This window comes from Hypomesus nipponensis, chromosome 13 (genome assembly GCF_054491055.1).
Source record: "Hypomesus nipponensis isolate SF chromosome 13, ASM5449105v1, whole genome shotgun sequence".
Lineage (NCBI taxonomy): Eukaryota > Metazoa > Chordata > Actinopteri > Osmeriformes > Osmeridae > Hypomesus > Hypomesus nipponensis.
The window spans coordinates 5,814,176-5,832,746 of record NC_140373.1 but is presented as its reverse complement, the minus strand read 5'-3'; the positions used below and the strand labels follow the sequence as shown (position 1 = coordinate 5,832,746).

At 48.6% G+C, this 18,571-nt stretch overlaps 1 protein-coding gene across 5 annotated transcripts in view; it reads right to left on the bottom strand.

The window, feature by feature from the left end:
- The window catches only part of plce1 (phospholipase C, epsilon 1), a 45,927-nt gene that overhangs the window by 7,478 nt on the left and 19,878 nt on the right, over positions 1 to 18,571 (bottom strand). For 2 of the 5 annotated variants that reach the window (XM_084669479.1, XM_084669482.1), the window contains exons 4-25: positions 12,414 to 12,739; positions 9,681 to 9,826; positions 9,274 to 9,532; positions 8,983 to 9,194; positions 7,316 to 7,357; positions 6,478 to 6,847; positions 6,095 to 6,364; positions 5,818 to 5,982; positions 5,548 to 5,665; positions 5,188 to 5,368; positions 4,826 to 4,948; positions 4,406 to 4,542; positions 3,999 to 4,237; positions 3,827 to 3,888; positions 3,503 to 3,668; positions 3,286 to 3,393; positions 2,853 to 2,969; positions 2,437 to 2,595; positions 2,115 to 2,250; positions 1,739 to 1,786; positions 368 to 486; positions 60 to 177 (exon numbers count right to left, since the gene is read on the bottom strand). In XM_084669479.1, the coding sequence (XP_084525605.1) occupies positions 60 to 177; positions 368 to 486; positions 1,739 to 1,786; positions 2,115 to 2,250; positions 2,437 to 2,595; positions 2,853 to 2,969; positions 3,286 to 3,393; positions 3,503 to 3,668; positions 3,827 to 3,888; positions 3,999 to 4,237; positions 4,406 to 4,542; positions 4,826 to 4,948; positions 5,188 to 5,368; positions 5,548 to 5,665; positions 5,818 to 5,982; positions 6,095 to 6,364; positions 6,478 to 6,847; positions 7,316 to 7,357; positions 8,983 to 9,194; positions 9,274 to 9,532; positions 9,681 to 9,826; positions 12,414 to 12,739 (3,621 nt within the window). The remainder of the gene's footprint in view (positions 1 to 59; positions 178 to 367; positions 487 to 1,738; positions 1,787 to 2,114; positions 2,251 to 2,436; positions 2,596 to 2,852; positions 2,970 to 3,285; positions 3,394 to 3,502; positions 3,669 to 3,826; positions 3,889 to 3,998; positions 4,238 to 4,405; positions 4,543 to 4,825; positions 4,949 to 5,187; positions 5,369 to 5,547; positions 5,666 to 5,817; positions 5,983 to 6,094; positions 6,365 to 6,477; positions 6,848 to 7,315; positions 7,358 to 8,982; positions 9,195 to 9,273; positions 9,533 to 9,680; positions 9,827 to 12,413; positions 12,740 to 18,571) is intronic. The other 3 variants (XM_084669481.1, XM_084669480.1, XM_084669483.1) reach the window with 3 other exon arrangements.

Sequence of the window (18,571 nt, the reverse complement as noted above, 5' to 3'; positions counted from 1 at the left end):
GGCTGAGGGAGGGGGGGGGGGGGGGCGGGGGGCTGAGGGAGGAGGGCGGTTGTGGTTACCCGGGAACTTGACGGCCTGGCAGTAGATAATGAGGTCGGAGAGCTCCTGGGCGATCTGGCGACTCTCCTTCTTGTTGTGAGGGAGGTAGAACTCTTCTCCCAGCTCCATGTCAAACACCTGGACAGAGGAGGGGCAGAGACACATGGATACTTAAATCCCTGTTTCAACTACTTCTCAACCTTCTCCCCCGTTTTAAGCCTTGAAAAAACTACAGTTGGCCTCTTCTTCGGAGGTTTGGCCTTCACCGGCCAGCTAAGCTACTACTTGGCACAGTGGTCTTTGTTCAAAGGGCGGAGGAGGCAGGTACCTTTCCTTTGCTCTGGGTGGCGTTGTCTGCTTTCTTCAACCTCTTGGGCATCTCGTCACTGGGGGGCTCCTCCTTGTCACCCGAGGACTTTGCATCAGGCTTGTCCTCAAGGATGTTGTCTGAGGGAGTGTAAAAAGAGTGTTCTAGAAACGCTCAGAGAATTTCCTTCTTTCCTAGAAAATTTCCTTCCCACTCCACTCTCTCATCATGAAGTCAACTAGACACTAATTGATCCAGCTGGGCACTGGGAAGGAAATATGCATTTTACTCCATATCTTTCACACTTTCTATGTATGTGTTTACAGAGTAAGGGAGAAAGGAAGGAAAGATAAATAAACTAAAGGTACACAGGAATTTGAAGAGAGACGGATAACAGATTTGTTTAGAGTAGACCATGGTCACCTTATAGTCACTTATGTAAGCATTTCCCTCGCTCATCATCATTCTTCTGTCTCTGCTTGCACAAATCAATCAGCAGTGGAATGATAATTGATGTCAGCTAGCGAGGCCATAGAAAGTATTTCTTGATTGGACTATAGTTTCTACTCTCCCACACATATTCAAGCGAACATACTCACACACCCACCGCAACATACTCACACACACACACATCATAATAACTTAGGAATGCTACAGATTGTTGTCAATCAATTCAGCCAGTCTTTTATCTTGACTGTGCTAGAATCATGTCTGCTCAGTGTCCTGTTTCAAAGAATCGCAAATTCCAAATCCCTCCCTTCACTGAGGGTACTGAAAAGAACTTGACCTCAGAGTCTCTTCCCCCGAGAGACAGTCAGCCAGCCAAACGTGTGTGTGTGTGTGTGTGTGTGTGTGTTTGGAGAGAGAGGGGCACAACGGGGCCTGAGAAACCAGATGGTTTTGTTTGGGTTCTGGGCCGAGCCTACGCCACCAAGGTCACAGCAGCCTATCAGAACACAGAGTCTGGATGGGCGGAGGGGAGGGGGTGATGTGTTTACAGTACACTGGTTCCTGTGTCTGTGTGCATGTGTAGTGACAACACTCGTCCTACTGGATCATTAACCAAAACACACATTGTGTTGCTCCTCTAACTAGCCCTGATCCCTTTAAACAGTATCCTCCTCAGAGCACCCCAACACACATTTCACTCATGCTAGCTAGGAAGCAGGCACACCACCAGCACAACACCAGCACACCACCAGCACAGTACTGCACAGACGAAGCAGGCTTTTGTAGGAATTTGAGCTCACACATGCTGGATGGCAGGGGGCAGGGAATTAAGGGGGTTAGAGTTAAGGTGAGGGGGGTGGAGGGGGGTCAGGGCTGGGGTGAGAAGGTTGTGAGGAGGGCTCAGCATGGGGCAGAAGCAGGGCAGTTGTGGTGGAGGTTTACCTTCATGGCAGTAAGAGTAAGAGGCTGTGGAGGCCGTGAGGACGTCGGCTAGAGAGAAGAGGAAGAGGAGCAGGAAGACAAGACATGGGTATCAAGAGAGGAGAGGAGAAGTACACAGGAACATGTACCAGAGGGCTTGACTTGGGTTAAAAAGACAGGAACTTTGAAAGGTGTTAGGAGAAAGGCCAGAATAACAAGAGTTCCACCTAAACAGTACCAACGTTCAGTCAGTCCCGTCCATCGTCATTAAGAGTTTCAACTTGGGGAAAAAAACTCCAGACCCTCCTTAACCACGGAGGAACATTCTACCTTAGTCCTACTGTGGCAGTGTGTGTTGTGTGTGTGTGTGTCGGCTCGTAGATCTTTCTCTGCTCACCATCAGACAGAGATTCATAGTCGTAGTCATACTCGTCTTCCTCCTCCTCCTCATCCTCGTTGGCATGGTTGCCAGGGGAGCTTCCCCCCGGTGTCCCGTTGCTAGCCTGGGCCTGCATGTGTGCCAGCTGGTGTGCCTGAGGAATAGTGTTGACAGACATTTTAAATTAACTGGATCTGTGAATGTGTCTGAGCGAGAGTGTGTGTGTGTGTGTGTGTACGTGTGTGTGTGAGTGTGTGTGTGTGTGTGTGTGTGTACGTCTGCGTGTGTGAGAGACAGTGCATGCCTGAGCGTTTGTGAGAGAGCGTGTGTGAGCCCGGACCTTCTGCTTGAGGATGTCTACAGGGGCCTGGTGGGCCTTCAGCTTCTTGTTCTTCAGGAGGATCTTGCCCCGGAGCTGGAGGGGCGAGGGGAGCAGAGGGTCATCTGAGAAGTCGCTCTCAAACAGGAACCTGGTCACCAGACGCTCCCCGAAGACCGCCTTCAAAACAACACCAACACAAAAGGATGGATAAACAAACAAACATGTCCACGATGTTAGAGGACTAGAGGATCTTTATCAGTCTTAGTGGTGAATCCTTCAAGGGAACAGCATCTCTGAGAGGTTCTCAGAGATTTCAGCTCCCCTGTGATTCAGATTGAAGCCTGAGCTAGCCTTATTGAACTTCGACAATGCTATTCGTCAAGACACTCGTGTCGGTCTGACCAACGGAAGTTATGGTTGTGAACATTGTCTACCTTAAAGATTTCGGCCATCTTGCGTTGCTGGGGGAGGGAGCAGTGGTTTTCAATGGACAGGATGACGGGCATGTCGGAGCAGAGGAACGCCGCGCGGTTCACAGCCTCCACCACATCCTAAAGGATCATGCGAGACAACAGCAGAGAAAGGCAGTTGTTTATAAAATGTGACTTTTGAAGTTTATGTTTATGGTCAGATGCATTTGACTGTGAAATAGCACCCATATGATGCAGATTCCATAACAGACTGTAACTAGCATGAAATACAGGCAGTTATTTGTTTTTATTCTAAGCAGAGATGACATAAGAACAATAGTGGTGTTATGTAGCAGAGTAAGAAGAATAAATTCTATTCCTACTACTCAACTCTTCCTACTAAGGGAATCTTTCTAGTGTAATAACCTTGGAGGTACTATTGTCAATGTGCACTAACCTTGAAGGGGATCTTGGTAGTGAGGGTGTGTCCATGGTAGATGATAGGCATCCCATCATCTCCATCCCAACAGTCCAGCTCCACACTCCGGCAGCCTTGTAGCAGCACCTAGGCAACCACACGCACAGTTGGACAAGCCCGTTAAAACGCACCACACGCAGACCCTCTCAGAGAGAGGAACCAATCGTTTCTCTCCTCGTCTCCGACTGTGTCTCACCTGACTGTAGAGCTCCACAGAGGATTCCCCCTTCAGCTGGTGCCCAGTCAGGTAGGTGTTGTGGGAGGACTCGATGTAGTAGTATGACATGGGGTGCTGGAGCTCCTCCGCCTTCACCTGAGACTCCTCGTTCCTCGAGGCAAAGTTATCCTTGTCCATCAGAAACCTGGGAGAGGACGGGGGGAGGGCCAGAGGAGGGGTCAGGTTCCTCACATGCGGTATATACATTTACCTCTCAGAAGGTTGATGCGGTTGTCGTTTTGTAACAGTTCCTCACAGGACAGGACATTTCAAATGGGGAAGTAAGGCAGTGAAATTCTGTACCTGGCAAATCCCTCAAAGGACATCCAACCCATTTGACGCATGCTTGCGGATGGCTCAAATTTCTGGAGTCGACAAGCAGACAACAAGGTAGTCACAAATCCATGTAATCGACTGCACAATTACACATTTATCCCTGCAGTCTACCATCCATCCATCCATCCATCCTCCCTACCTGGATGATGCTGAGAATCTCGTCATACGTCAGGTGTTCTCTCTGACAGTTGACCAGGAAGTCGTTGAGCTGGGGGATAGCCAATCCCAGCACACCTAGCGATGCGTTCTCCACACCAGTACCGTTGGTGACGATGCTGGCCGCCGCAATGGCGTCGGAGATCTGCTTCTGGTTTTCGGACATCTGCTGGCGCGTCCTGATGAACAGTCCTAGGTCTGAACCATTACGAGTCAGCAGGTCTAGAGAGGAAGAGGGAGTGATGTCAGAACAGGATGAACATGAGAGGGAAAGGGGATTCTAAGGACACAAAGGAAAGAGAGAGAGGGGTAGAGAGAGAGGAAGGTGGGGAGAGAGAGAGACAGAGAGATGAAGTGAAGGCAGAAACAGTAGCAGAGTTGGCTACAGACCCAGATCTGGCTGCAGGCCTGTGTCCTTGTCATCGATGTGGAGGCTGGTGTAGAGAGGAGCAGACTCGGGGCCTGAGCGACTGCAGGGTACTGCGTGGGTGTCAAACAACTCCTTCAGGTCCTTCCTGCTCCGAATGCTGCACAGATCCCACAGTAAAAAGAAGTCATTAACATGTGTCTGCAGCTATGGCGCCACAACCTTGAGAATAATGTGGTTTCTGAAAGCTTTGATAGAGATCCTGAATAGATTCATCATAGGCTATATGCAAGGTATATTTAATTTTGCCAGGCCTGACGCAAACTACAGACAATTACTGATTTTGTTGCAATACATGAGCTATTGATTAGCTTTCTATAGGAGTTCCTACTGTGGAGTCCTGACATAAAGAGTGATGCGTATAGAGACTATGTCCTCTCTACCTGAAGGACTTGAAGAGCTCGACAAACTCGATGAAGCTCATGGTGCTGTCCGAGATCATGAGGTTCTGGAAGCCCTTGAAGCAGCCTTTCCCCCGGCCGTGCCAACTCTTGCTGCTCCACGCTCTGTACATCATTTATTGATTGACTTCATTGAATTCATTACATCTATTCAACAATCAGGCAAATGCAGTTCGGTTTTCAGAAAAAACAAAAAACAAATATACAACTTGCATAACAATGCTTCAGCAGTATATATGTCTGTTGGACCAAGTTTAAACACACAACTCCCTTGGTAAGACAATACCAGCTGTACTAAGTTTAGTCCATCTTCCCTGGTAACCATGTCCCGCCTGCAATCTTACCCTGGGTGGGCCTTGGAGCTGCCCGGCAGGATGGGAGAGGAGTGGGGGCGGGACGTGCTGGTGCTCCCCATGCTGGAGGAGGAGGAGGAGGAGGAGGAGGAAGAGGCGGAGGACGTCAGGGAGGTAGGGGCCTTACTGGTGGAGAGGGGGAAGGGTCCGGGAAAGCCAAGGGGACAGCCCTCTACACACACACACACACGGGTCAGATTCATAAAGGAGCTGAGGTCAAACTAAAGATGGTGAATTTCAAACAAAAAAGACGTTTTAACAACCTGATGTTTCATTGGTTTTACAGTAAAGTCTTTGAAATGTAAACCTTGGCAGTGGAGCAACATCCCTGTGTGTGTGTGTGATCAGTACCTGGCTCCTCCTGGTCTATGCTGTCTGACAGGTCCAGTCCGTTCCGACCCAGGCTCTCCTTACAGCTCCTGGTCTTCCTGGAGATCATCTCATCATCAGTAGCATCTCCACTGTCTGCCTGTGGACCAACACACACACACACAAATCAATACCAATGCCCTCTGATTGCCTTCTGGCCTGGTTTACTCTAGGATGATACAAAATATAACTGGGCCACGAGATAGTGCTGTTCTGCTAAGTCTAGTATGCCTCGTGACCAGAGGTGCTTACCCTGATGGGAGCCTTCTTCTTCTTCTTGGTGTTGGTATTCATACCCAGGGGACTGTTCTTCTGGGCACCAGCCCTCTCCGAACCACTGGTGCCCATGTTCCACCGACGCCCACCGAACAGCTCGATGGCCTGGGCCAGGGTGGGGCCCTCAAACCTCCCCTCCTCCTGGACAGACACACAAATACACAATGTTGATACAGTCACAAACACACATGCACAAACAGGTACCACCCCAACCCTATTTAGTCCTAACCCTAGCCCAGACGGAGAGCCCTACCTGGTACAGGCTGACGTACTGTCTCCTAAGCCAGGTCAGTCTCTGGTCGGGGAACTTTTTCAGCTTCCTCATGGCACTGACTAGCTCAGACAAGCCCTCGTAAAGCATGCGTGTCGTGTGATTGGGCGCCATGAAGTGCAGAAGGCGGTTGTCGGTGGTGGAGAGGCCGTACAGCAGGCTCAGGCCGTTCTCCTCGCAGGTCATTTGACTCAGCTTGTTCTGCAGACACACGGAGTGAACGTCCACCCCGGAGTGGCCGAGGAACACCGCCTGGAGGAGCATGGAGAGTTAGATCACAGTTTGACACTGTTGCAAGAAAGTGCAAGTTTATGAAAGGATATATGTAGAACAGTACGTCACAAAGGTCCAAAGCCTTTCACTACCTTCACCACTCCCAGGTCCAGCAGCCCCTCTGCCAGCCCACTGACCACTGGCTGCCCCAGGGCTGGGGGCTCCGGGGGGGAAGGGCCTCCACTCTGTGGCTTGGCCCAGGTCAGGGTGACATTGTCTGGCTGTAGCCTGAGCAGACAGCGGGCGGTCAGGTGGCTCTCCTGGTCGTAGTGGATGACGGTGGCCCCCTGCAGGAGGAACTGGTGCACGTCCGGCTGGAGGGACAGCACATACCAGGGGATGAGCTCCGTGCTGTGGCTGAAGGCCTGATGGGTCTCCTCAGTGCCCTGGAACTCCACCTCCATCTTCCCCTGAGGATCTGTCAGATCCCCCTCTGAGTCAGACAAGTCCCCCACCACAAACCTGGTTTGGAAAGGAAGGGAGGTGACAGAGCGAAGTGGAAGGAGGGAGATGGAGAGAAGAGGGAATGAGAAAGAAGAGAAAGGGGGGCGACATAGGGAAGGGGAGGGTGGAGGGAAGGAGGAAAATAAATAAGAGAAAGGGAGAATAGCTGATGAGTTTCGGGACAGCTATTGGTCTTCAGGGTTGGATTTTCCCCTTCAAAGCTGCATGTATTCACCACCACCACCACCTGCCTATTGAAAGTTAGCGAGTTAGCATACAACATAACAATTGCAGCCCCGTAGAATCATGTTATTGTCTTTTCAAATACAGATTCATTCAGTAGCACTGGCGTTGGTACAGATTGTAACAGCAAGGCACCCATGCAATTGTATTTGCAAGTCAACACCTACAATTAAAGCAATGCAAGTTTTTTAAGGACAAGTCAATTAGTGTCAGCTTCCACACAGCAGTCTTCTGGCAACTTACAAAACACGGTTTGAGTCTGATGCACTCCTGAAAGACTGGGAGCTAAAGGAGGAAGGGAGGGATGAGGGAGGAAAAATGAGGAGAAAGGTCAGGATACCATTGAAGACAGATGAGAAGGGGAGGAATGAGATTCTGAGAGTTGTGCCGTTAGATCTTATCTCTCCCCACTAAACCTTTGACAAATGACTACTTCTACAGGAAAGCAGAAAGTACGGAGCCAAAATGGCGTAATTCCGGCCTCTTCAACCTCCAAAATGGATTCAGTAATTCTACAATGTGTCATCAACGTCCGTGTTGTGAGGACTAGCAGAGCTTCCTTCCTGTCTGCACAGGAAACTGGAATGTGTTATCCTGTCCTATTATCAGCTACCCTAGCTAGGTGTTTATTTGAGCCCATTATCCAATCCAGTACGTTCTATTTTCCGGACCCAGAAGGAATTTGGAACACAAGAAAGAAGAGATGTGAAAAGTCACAGTGTAAACACATACCACCTCTAGACAACCCGCAACATGAGATGGTCTGGAAAATGTTTCGGGTTTCAATGTTTTTCAGAACGATACAATCTCTTATTAATTTGCAACAAAAACCTTTTCTCAAGTAGATACCCAAACAAATGGGCAATTTTGTCATCTTGCTATTTATTTCAGCTTGTTTCATAACGGAAGAATCATTTAGGTGTCAACAGCAACTGCCACACTTGTGCAGGACAGAACGTTCAGTCAGGAGACCCATGGTGATAGAATTAGAACTATATGCTAACCCCTGCTGTTTCTCTGACAGAGTAACACGGTTGGGTCTGTCGTTGCCAAGGAGATAGAAAGTGTACCCAGTTCTCTGACCCAGGTTTGGCAGTTATAAAGCCTTCATGTCCCTTTAGAATCCCTGAGTGCCAGAGTCTCCCCCGTGTCAGCACACGGGCAGAGAAAGGACGTTATTTTAATACTTTTATACTTAACGTATGTGATGACAGCAATTCAGTGGAGGCTGTTAGAAAGCATTTAGAGTGAAAAGTGCGACACTGTGCGATTTGTGTGATTGACGACTCTCTTGAAGGACAGATTTTCCTTCAAATGGATGAAGGCTTATCCAATATGTACATTTACATTTAGTCATTTAGCAGATGCTCTTATCCAGAGCGACTTACAGTAAGTACAGGGACATTCCCCCCGAGGCAAGTAGGGTGAAGTGCCTTGTCCAAGGACACAACGTCATTTGGCACAGCGGGGAATCGATCCGGCAACCTTCTGATTACTAGCCCGACTCCCTCACCGCTCAGCCATCTGACTTCCATATTCATATTTTCTGATAAAAACAGTAAAATGTACTTTTCTAAATTTTTGCACGAGAACGGCATTTAAGGGAGTCAGGTGGCTAAGCGTTTATAGAATTGGGATAGTAATCTGAAGGTTGCCCGTTCGATTCCCGGCCATGCCAAAATGACTTTGTGTCCTTGGGCGAGAGGCACTTCACCCTACTTGCCTCGGGGGAATGTCCCTGTACTCACTTTAAGTCGCTCTGGATAAGAGCATCTACTAAATGTAAATGTAAAATGTAAATGTAACGACGCAAACAAATGAACTCGAACCATCACAAATCACACTCACAAAGTTGCTTAGTGACGGACTACTGATCAAGTCTATCAGACTTGTACAGCTGCGGTACTCACTGGCGCTTGCTCCTGTCCCGGAATGAATTTTTGCGGGACGCTACGCCATCTTTTAGAGGCGTGTCCTCCCCTTCTTCCGCCTCCAGGCTGCGGTTGCAGCTTCGAATGATCTGCAGGATGTTGCTGACCGTCGCTTCCTTTTCCTGGGTGTGCAGCCCATCTGGCCCCACCCTCTGCAGGAAGTGCTGCTGGCCGCTGTAGTCTGTTACGAACTACAAACACAAAGTTGTCAAGGTTCAAAAACACATTTAGGAATGATAGTGTATGTATGTGTGAACGCATGTGTTCTACCTCCAGCGGGTCATCGTTGTGATCGCTGGGTGGGCGCAGACTGATGATGCTGGCGGTTCCGTCAAGCGCGTCGCTCAGCTCCTTCAGGAAGACGCCGCAGAACGGCACTACTTTGCACCCTGGGATATTGAGTGCGCGGGTCACCACTTTCTTGTACTCGGAGGAGGACTCGTGCTGCGCCATGGCGTCCTTTAGGCTCCGCATGGTCTCAATGTCCCCCTGGTCCATGAACTGCCACATCTTCAGAACCTTACGAGACCTGGGGACAGGGAGGGAGCATTCACAGCACGTCAGACCATGACATCCTGCATCCGTCTCCAATCAGTTCCTAAGGTTGATACCGTTAAGATGCATCCGCGTGTGAATGTGGTTATGTGTAACACACGTGTGTATGCGCGCAGCCCTACCTAAGCCCAGCCAGGAACTCCATGACGGCGTTGTAGTTGCCCGTGTTCCAACAGCACTTGGCCACATGGACCAGGTAGGAAAACACCTCCCTCTTCTCCTCCATGGAGCCTGCTGTCAACACCAGCCAGGTCACCCACGAGCTCACCTGCGAGCACATCACCAACAGGGTTACATCATCGTAGCATCACCACGACCAAACACTGTCAACGACACCATCAGTATCAGAGGAAGGTACAGTGTCAAGTCACTGCAACATTTGCTCTAGTACCTCCCAGAGTTGTAACATGATTTGTTGGACGCCAGGACACACCTGTCTCTGACTCAGCCACAGTGAGCAGCCTGGGGACCGAGGCTGCAGGAGTTAATGTTTTACACAATATGGACACGGTCATGATTGATCATGAGCCAGTTAGTGTCGTTTCTCTGTGTGTGGACATGAAGAAGACAGCGCATCTCACTGAAATGGAATGACCTCAACATATATCCCTGGAACAATGTTGACTCTAGTAGTTCTCTAAATGAGTCATGGCACTCTTTAACGCCATCATGGAACAGCCTAGAAAATAAGAACTGATGTCAGTTCCAAGGTCAAACTACTTTATTCAATGGATGTCACAGATCCAAGAAAATGTCTCTGTCATGTCCCGATTAAACCGCCCCTGACTGAAACAATGGGAGTTGAATAAACTGTTCCACAGGCAGTTGATAGATCAGTTCCTACTGTGTATGTGTGCGCGCACTTGTGTGTGTGTTGGTGGGGCTGATCTGGCCCTCTAGTAGGATCAGGGGGGAGAGAGGATCTCCTCATTCTCCTATCATCTCTGCTACATTCCCGCTCTCAATTCCAGGTCTTCAGTTACACACAGAGAGACAAGCCAGAAGGCCACAGGCTTAACCCCCACAGACATAGACAAACCTACATCCCACAGATCCATTTGCTGGGTTATGTAAGGCCTGGGGGGCGATTCATAGACACTAAATAAAGCGACATGACAATCACAGAAACAAAGATCAGAGATCAGACCGCAGCCCCCAGTTTCTGAGAAGGAATGGGAGAGAGATGGACAGACAGCCAGGAGATGAGGAACCGACCAAACACAGCCGTCTATCTCTGGGGTGTCTAGAATATCATGTCCTGGATGACATCATCGTTCAGAATCCCCCCGATTTGAACAAGGGCCTGTGTTCCATTAGTGTCTGTCTCTCAACATCTTAACCATTCTGACTGGGGAGTTCTGTGGCTTGGCGACGAAGAACTCTTTAAAGCCCTGCGAGACGGCGCAGATCAGAGAGACCAGACCAGAGAGACCAGAGCAGAGCGCATACTTGGCACAGCTTTTGATATTCCAGATAGCTGACTTTCTCTAGGTAACCTTGATAATGAGAGATCACTGAGTCCACAGATACAGTACACCCCAGTACCTGTCTATGGTACTATACAAATCCAGTACACCCCAGTACCTGTCTATGGTACTATACTAGTCCAGTACACCCCAGTACCTGTCTATGTTGAGTCTCACACGGCAGGTTAGGAGGTTAGGTTATATAATCCCAGACGTAATCCTATCTATTGAACACGATATGTAAACATGATACCTTTACAAGGTAGTTACATACTGTAGAAGAGAAGAATGTAGAATGAATGGAATATAAATTCCTGCTGGCGTATTTGATTTGACCGCAGATCAAACAAGTACATACTTTTAAAAGGACATCTGATCTCCTGTGTGTGTGTGTCTGTGTGTGGGTGTGTGTGTTCACTCCCTAGCAGCACGATGGGGGTCAGTCTCTTATGTGTGTGTTACATAATTAAGGTTGACTGAGAGTTATTCCAAACTCAACACATGGACACGTTGTGTTTGTCAGACCTAACTGCTTCAGACAGTCATTTGGGATCAAACTGTTGAACATGTCCATAGCTATATGTCTCATTCATGGCTCAAAGCCAAAAGCCTCAAGGTAAACTGTATAAACTGCATAACTGTGCTCCAGTTTGGTGAAATGGGACACAGCAAAAGCCCACATCACTTATGATCCTGAGGGGGTGCGATCATTGTGTCTCTGAAGGGAACAGTCATTAACTCTGGGTTCATATGCCCAAATATGGCCAGGATGCACATTTTGGAAAAATAAACCTTTTTTTTTTCCTTTCTCTCTCTTTCTCTTTCTCCTTCTGACTAAATGAGAACCAGCTGATGCGGAGGCATGCGACTTAAAGATGACATCATCATTTCCACCCTGCGGCCGCATGGCTCCTTGCCTCTCTTTCTCCAGCCGGCCAACACGTTTTTTCTTCATTGTTTATCCTCAAAGTCAATCAGCGTAGGATCGGTCAGAGAGTCCTGGCAGTGCGTGAAACTCGACACTAACTCACAGGGCTCTGTGAAACAGGCTGGCAGAGACAGGCCAAATACAGCCTGCCACACACACAGGTCAATCCTGGGAGGGAGAAACGCTCCATGCTTAAGATGCCTCCCAGATTAGAAGGAAGTCTTTCTGTGGTTGTCTCTAACGTGAGGGCTGGTGGATGATCAGCAGGTGATGATAAGCCCCCGCAGAATGTCATAGACGTATCCTGATCAGGACTGTTACATGAATCTGATTCACTGCCAAGCCCCTAAGACTACCAGCTTGGAGGGAGGTTTGGGATGGTTTAAATCTCCAATTTAACATAATCAACTGGAATCAGAACTAACCTAATTCACGTCAATCCAATCAAAAAACGGATTCACCTCGTTGAAGCGGGTGACCAGGTCCTCGACGGCGTTGCGCCGGGCATTCTGGGTGGGCATGGCGGGAGCGGAGAGCGAGGCCTTCAGGTTGGGATGGCGTCGCCCCCCGGGGGGCTCGGGGCTGCCCAGGTCGTGGGTCAGGAAGCAGAGGTAGTCGAGGGGGAAGACGCGGCGGTACAGCCGCTGCTCCTGGTCCGTCAGGATGGCGGCGATCTCCTCCGGGAACTGGACCAGGTGACGCAGGTCCGCCAGCTCCTTACTGATGCCCGTCACGCTGGGGGGGAGGGTGCTGCCAGAGCTTGCCATGCTGCTGCACAGCTGGCGTTCTGGGAGAGGGGACATTTACATGCAGTTACATTTAGTCATTTAGCAGACTCTCTTATCCAGAGCGACTTACAGTAAGTACAGGGACATTCCCCCCCCGAAGCAAGTAGGGTGAAGTGCCTTGCCCAAGGAAACAGCGTCATTTGGCTGGGAATTGAACTGGCAACCTTCAGATTACTAGCCCACCTCCCTCACCGCTCAGCCATTTGACTGGACAGAAAGAGAGGTTAGAAAGAGATGTTAAAAAGACACTTGAAGAAACACTGTCATATAACAGCCTGAAACCCTGGTTCAGAACCCTGATGGGCCACCCCACATTGTCAATACCGGGGCAGTACTGGATGAAGCAAACAAACACACACAGATAATCCTGTTTGGGTTTCTGAATGAGACATTAACCTCTGTTTGTGTGACTGTAACTCCTCTCTTTTATCTAAGACGTAATAACTCCACTCCATCCACCATTGCATGGGTAACCTCCTCTCCATTTTATTGATCGCCGTTTCCAGGTCTCACACTGAGATATTGATCTATTGAGCATGGGAGCCTGACCAAGAAGTAAACAGCTATATATCAACAAGGGGGTGTTTAGGAGAGCTAAATGAAGATGACAGAGGAGGTGTCAGACCAGTAAGATCCTGTTTATATAAGGATTAAGTGACCATGACTGCATGTGTGTGGGGGTGATCATGCTGTGTGTTACTGTATGTTAATACAATGAAGGGAATCTATAGAGAAATACACCAGATACCAGGAATAAACCCACTCCTCTAGATTCCAGGAACAAGACCCCTCCTCTGGTCACTGTCAAACGTCACACCACGACGAGGAGCGCTGGGTGTCCTGGGTCACCCTCAAGATGTGCTACAGGTAGCCATGACAACCACAATAACCAGCAGATGAGAGAAAAGTTGCCTATTTATACTGCTTGATTTGTGCATCCGGACGCAGTAGCCACCATTATCAACACACAAACGTGTGTGTGTGTGTGAGACAGAGGGAGAGCTGGTGGTTGTGTTTACAGAGGCAGGTGTAAGCTATTTGTCACATTTAGGTCTGAGCACACAGCACATCCTGCAGCAGGACTGGCTTTTTGGGATAGGTGCTTCTAGAACCTTCCAACAGAAGGTTTCAAATCCAGACAGAAGGTTCTGGAATCCATATAGAAGGTTCTAGAATTCATACAGAATGTTCTAGAATCCAGACTGTGGGACATATCTAAATATAGTGGACATGAAGTGGACTAGTGGCCTAGTAACCCCAGTCTGTAACTGACCTCTCCTCTAGAAAAAGCTAAACAAAAACAACTTTAGTGATAGAAGATTAGAGTAAATCTTCCATCCAATTGTCTGGATTGAGATGACTATTTCTGCTGGTTTTTTTACAAGCAGCCTCCTTTTGAAGTGGAAATGACAAACTGATATTTATTCCATTAACGTAGCAACATAACGCCCAGCAGTGCCCCCCTAATCTTTATGCACGGGCAATTTAATGAACAGATTGGAGTTTAATAAAATGTGTGTGTGTGTGGTTTTGTTTCAGCTAATGTGTAGCAAAGATCCTGCTTGAGACAAGGGCAGGCTGTTTGGACGAACATCCTGCTGTGAATCTAATCTCCTCCTAGATCACACTCATACTCTCACTCATTCACACACTCTCTCACACACACACTCACTCTCACACACACCTGCTCTACTGGCAGATGAGCCCCAAACCTCACAACCTGTATGTGAAAACAGGAATCAGTGACTTCAGATTTTCTGTGTTTGTAGCCCAGAACTAAGACTCATTTGTATCTGGGATCCCTGTGGAGGATGTCCTCAAGGCTACAGAACAGCACAGTTATTACACTATTCTCAGCTCTGAAGAGTCTGAATAGACACAGGCAAAAATCACAAGTCAACAACAAGCAATCAAGGTAGGAGGCACTGCCTTCCTCCTAGCAAATAGAAGGATGAATCACCAGCTATTCAAGCTTAGTCGGGCAGAGAACCTTGAACATGGTGACTGCAGTTACTTATTCCTACTGCTCACTAAGACTCTTAACAGGAGCTCAGACCCAGCTGCAGTAAGAAAACGTCCAGTGGAGGTGGAACTGAACATTAATGGTGTGGAGAGTAAGAGACATGAGGCTAGGTTACGAGTCAACATATGCACAGTCATTTTATAACTGTGACGACGTAGAAACAACTGCAAAAGACTTTAGAGCAACAGGTGTCTTTGTGTACCATTTCCACAACAACAATCGTGTCAAAAATATAATGTAATGTATTCCTTTAAACACAATGTCAAAGTAAATAATCTTTGTTCGTACTAACAAACACAATTGTTCGATTATAAACACTTAACTCCACTACTTCCCTTATGTCTCCAAATCAACCTGATTTATAGTCACATAACAACAAGACTTCATTGTAAACCTCCCAGCCCCACAGACTCTGGAGCCCTGTGCAGACAGAAATACAAATCTCATGGTACTACGGAATGGGAACAGCCAGTCCTGGAAGACACACAGTAAAGACAGCCCATACAGGAGCCACTCGGAGCCACACATCACAAAATGTTCCGCTGGGTTCAAAGCACATATTCTAACCACTGGAGGCAAGAGGTTGTACTTTCCAACTTGACCGCCACTGACAGCAACAGCAACAAAGCAGCAACTAACAAACCAACAATCAGCTCAACTAACCACGCAGCTGTTTACTTACTGATGAGTTTGATGTCCATCCTGTGTGAATGTTTCATGTTTGGTAGCTGACCTAGCCGGGCTAGCTTGTCCTGTTGGTCTCACTGACAGTCAGCTGCTGAGACGGCAAAGTGCACTTGTCTGCAGCTGAGCTGCTGAATGCTCAGTGTCTGCTGTGACTGCAGCTGCTCTCTCTCTCTCGCCTTGCTTTGCTCAGCTCTGCTCACTCCCCGCGCTGCTGACACGCATCATACCTCACAGCCATGCGCTAGTCCAGCCAGCCAGCCAGCCAGTCATTAGGCAGCAAGATCTAAACACAGGTCAGCCCACCATTCCACTTACACATGCTGGAAGAAACACACGTACGCGCACACACACACACGCACACACTCCATAATGCTTCTGCACCTACTCACACAATCAACGGCTCTCGAACTACCAACTCCAGCCCTCCCCACTCCCCCAGCCCTCCCCACTCCCCCAGCCCTCCCCACTCCCCCAGCCCTCCCCACTCCCCCAGCCCTCCCCACTCCCCCAGCCCTCCCATCTCTCCCTTACATCACCCCAACCCCCCTTCCTTCCACCTCACTCTCAGTTTACCCTCACATGGACAGTCAGTGTAAAAGACCCCTCACCACATCACTGAGGCCGACACTCACAAATTAGATTCAGAAAAGTAGACATTTTGGTACCATAAGTTTACAGTATTTCGTGTTTTTAAATATATTTAAATGTTTACGTCATAAGCTAGCTCATAAATACACTCCCTTTTAAAAACTCTTCAGTTCCCCCTCTGCCTTCAATGTCACCATACGCTTAAGACAATGACACAATATATAATAACCACAGTATGTTGGAAGGAAGCCAAACACAATGGCCTCCTCAGCAGAACACAAACACACAGATACACAACAGACCTTCACCTTCCCCCCATTATGAACCATACAGAGGAGACCTGTTTAACACAGGGCTCCCGCTCATTCATCCAGCCATGCACCTTTCCTCCCGGGCCCAGACGGATGACAGTACACACACACACACACACACACTTCATAGAACTGAATGGCCTGACAGTACTGTTCCAAACAAGAGCAAATGAACCATTGTTGTTTTGCACCTGCTCTTTCTCTAAGAGAAGCAGAAAACTGTCTGACAATGAGCTACTTACAGAAGTCTAGCTAGCTGGGCCCTGGGCTGCACATTCAATATAAACAAAATAAACAACGCTATCTGACAGCGGACACAACCTGGACATGCGTTCCCAACCCCGCTACCAACCTCTTACAGTTACAACACAAGGCTTCTGGAAGCTTCCGTGAAACAAAAACAACTGTTTCTCATTCATGACAACCTGCCGGATGACAGTGATTTTTCATATTAAATTTGTCATCTTTTCTCTTTCTTTCTCTTTCTCTCCCTCCCTCCCTTATTTTTCTCTCCATTTCAGCCTGAGATACTTCAATGAACCCAGCTGACCAAACTTCCAGTGGTGCCACTGCGAAGACTTCCTGAGCAAAAAAACAAACAATCTAGCTTTCTGACACCAGCCTGAACCTATTGGCCTGTCCTGCTGGAGAGCTCTCAAAAAAAAAAGAGAGAAGCTGTGGTTCATGTTGTGTCTGTATAGCAGCAGGTTGGCTACTGTGGAAACACTGTCTTCACACTGCTCATGGTGGTGTAACTTGAAATTAACTGTTGCCTGTATGCTCTAGATGAAAGATGCAGTAAGACAGAGATGTAGGAAAGATGGAAACAGTCCTCAGTGGGTCCCTCTCTGTGGATAATCATATATATATATATATATATAAATGTTTAGATTTGCACAATTCTGGAACGGAATCATGTTTGTTAGGACACACAAGTAAGGAGCACGTCACCTCAGTCATCTCCACTGTAAGCCAAAGGGGAACAGTCCCTCACCCTCCCCTTCCCTCCCTCTGGCCACCCTGACCCGACCTCGACCCAGGTACTATTCCAGACCAGGCCAGAATGTGGGGTTTGCAGGTGCCTGTATTTCACCCTCACCGTGAAGACAGAGTGGCTTTGATGTGGCACACAGCACACAGTCTGGCCCAACAGACAGCCGTTCAAGCCCACATGTCCACCCATGTCCTCTGCTGTCCCATGTCCACCCATGTCCTCTGCTGTCCCATGTCCACCCATGTCCTCTGGTGCCCCATGTCCACCCATGTCCTCTGGTGCCCCATGTCCACCCATGTCCTCTGGTGCCCCATGTCCACCCATGTCCTCTGCTGCCCCATGTCCACCCATGTCCTCTGGTGCCCCATGTCCACCCATGTCCTCTGGTGCCCCATGTCCACCCATGTCCTCTGGTGCCCCATGTCCACCCATGTCCTCTGGTGCCCCATGTCCAACCATGTCCTCTGCTGTCCCATGTCCACCCCTGTCCTCTGGTGCCCCATGTCCACCCATGTCCTCTGGTGACCGTCTCTGACAGCTCTCCTCAGACGCTGCACGTACGCTGTCCATGTGAGATGTGCACGTCTCCCAGCCACGCACAACCAGCACCTCCACGTCTCACTCAGTCACCCTGACTAAGGGAGAAACTAGCATAGGCAGCCCTGGTTTACTGTTAAGATGGATCATTAGGAATGATACCTTGCATAAGAACTGGAGAGTAACATGCGTCATAAAGCCCTGCTCGCAAACAAACCCTACTTCCTACCTCCTAGCCTCCTCATCCCTCCACCAAGGATAAACAGGGATTTAAAAAATGACATTCCCCCAACATCCCTTTACCTATTTTTAAAGAAAAATGGTCAATGTTCAGGTTTTTATTAAATCTTAAGTAGGCTAGCTAGGTGCCTGTGTTGACTAACACTGTAGGATGAAGGGGTTGAGTAACGCACATCCGAGAAAACACAGCAGGTTACTAATAGTCTCACTCTCACTTTACCACGCTTCCATCAATCACAACAGCAGCCGTGCAATCAACGAGACCTTCAAAAGGCTAGAATAACCAACAGCGCTTTGCACAGCCTTCAGATGAAACCACTTCCAGGACTCACTAATGGAGGAATGCTCCAACAATTAACCCGGGACATAAGGCCACCGTGGGCCTGTCCGTGACTCAGTGTGTCAAAACGCCTCCCTTCGTCTGCAGACGCACTGTCACCTGGCATGCGCC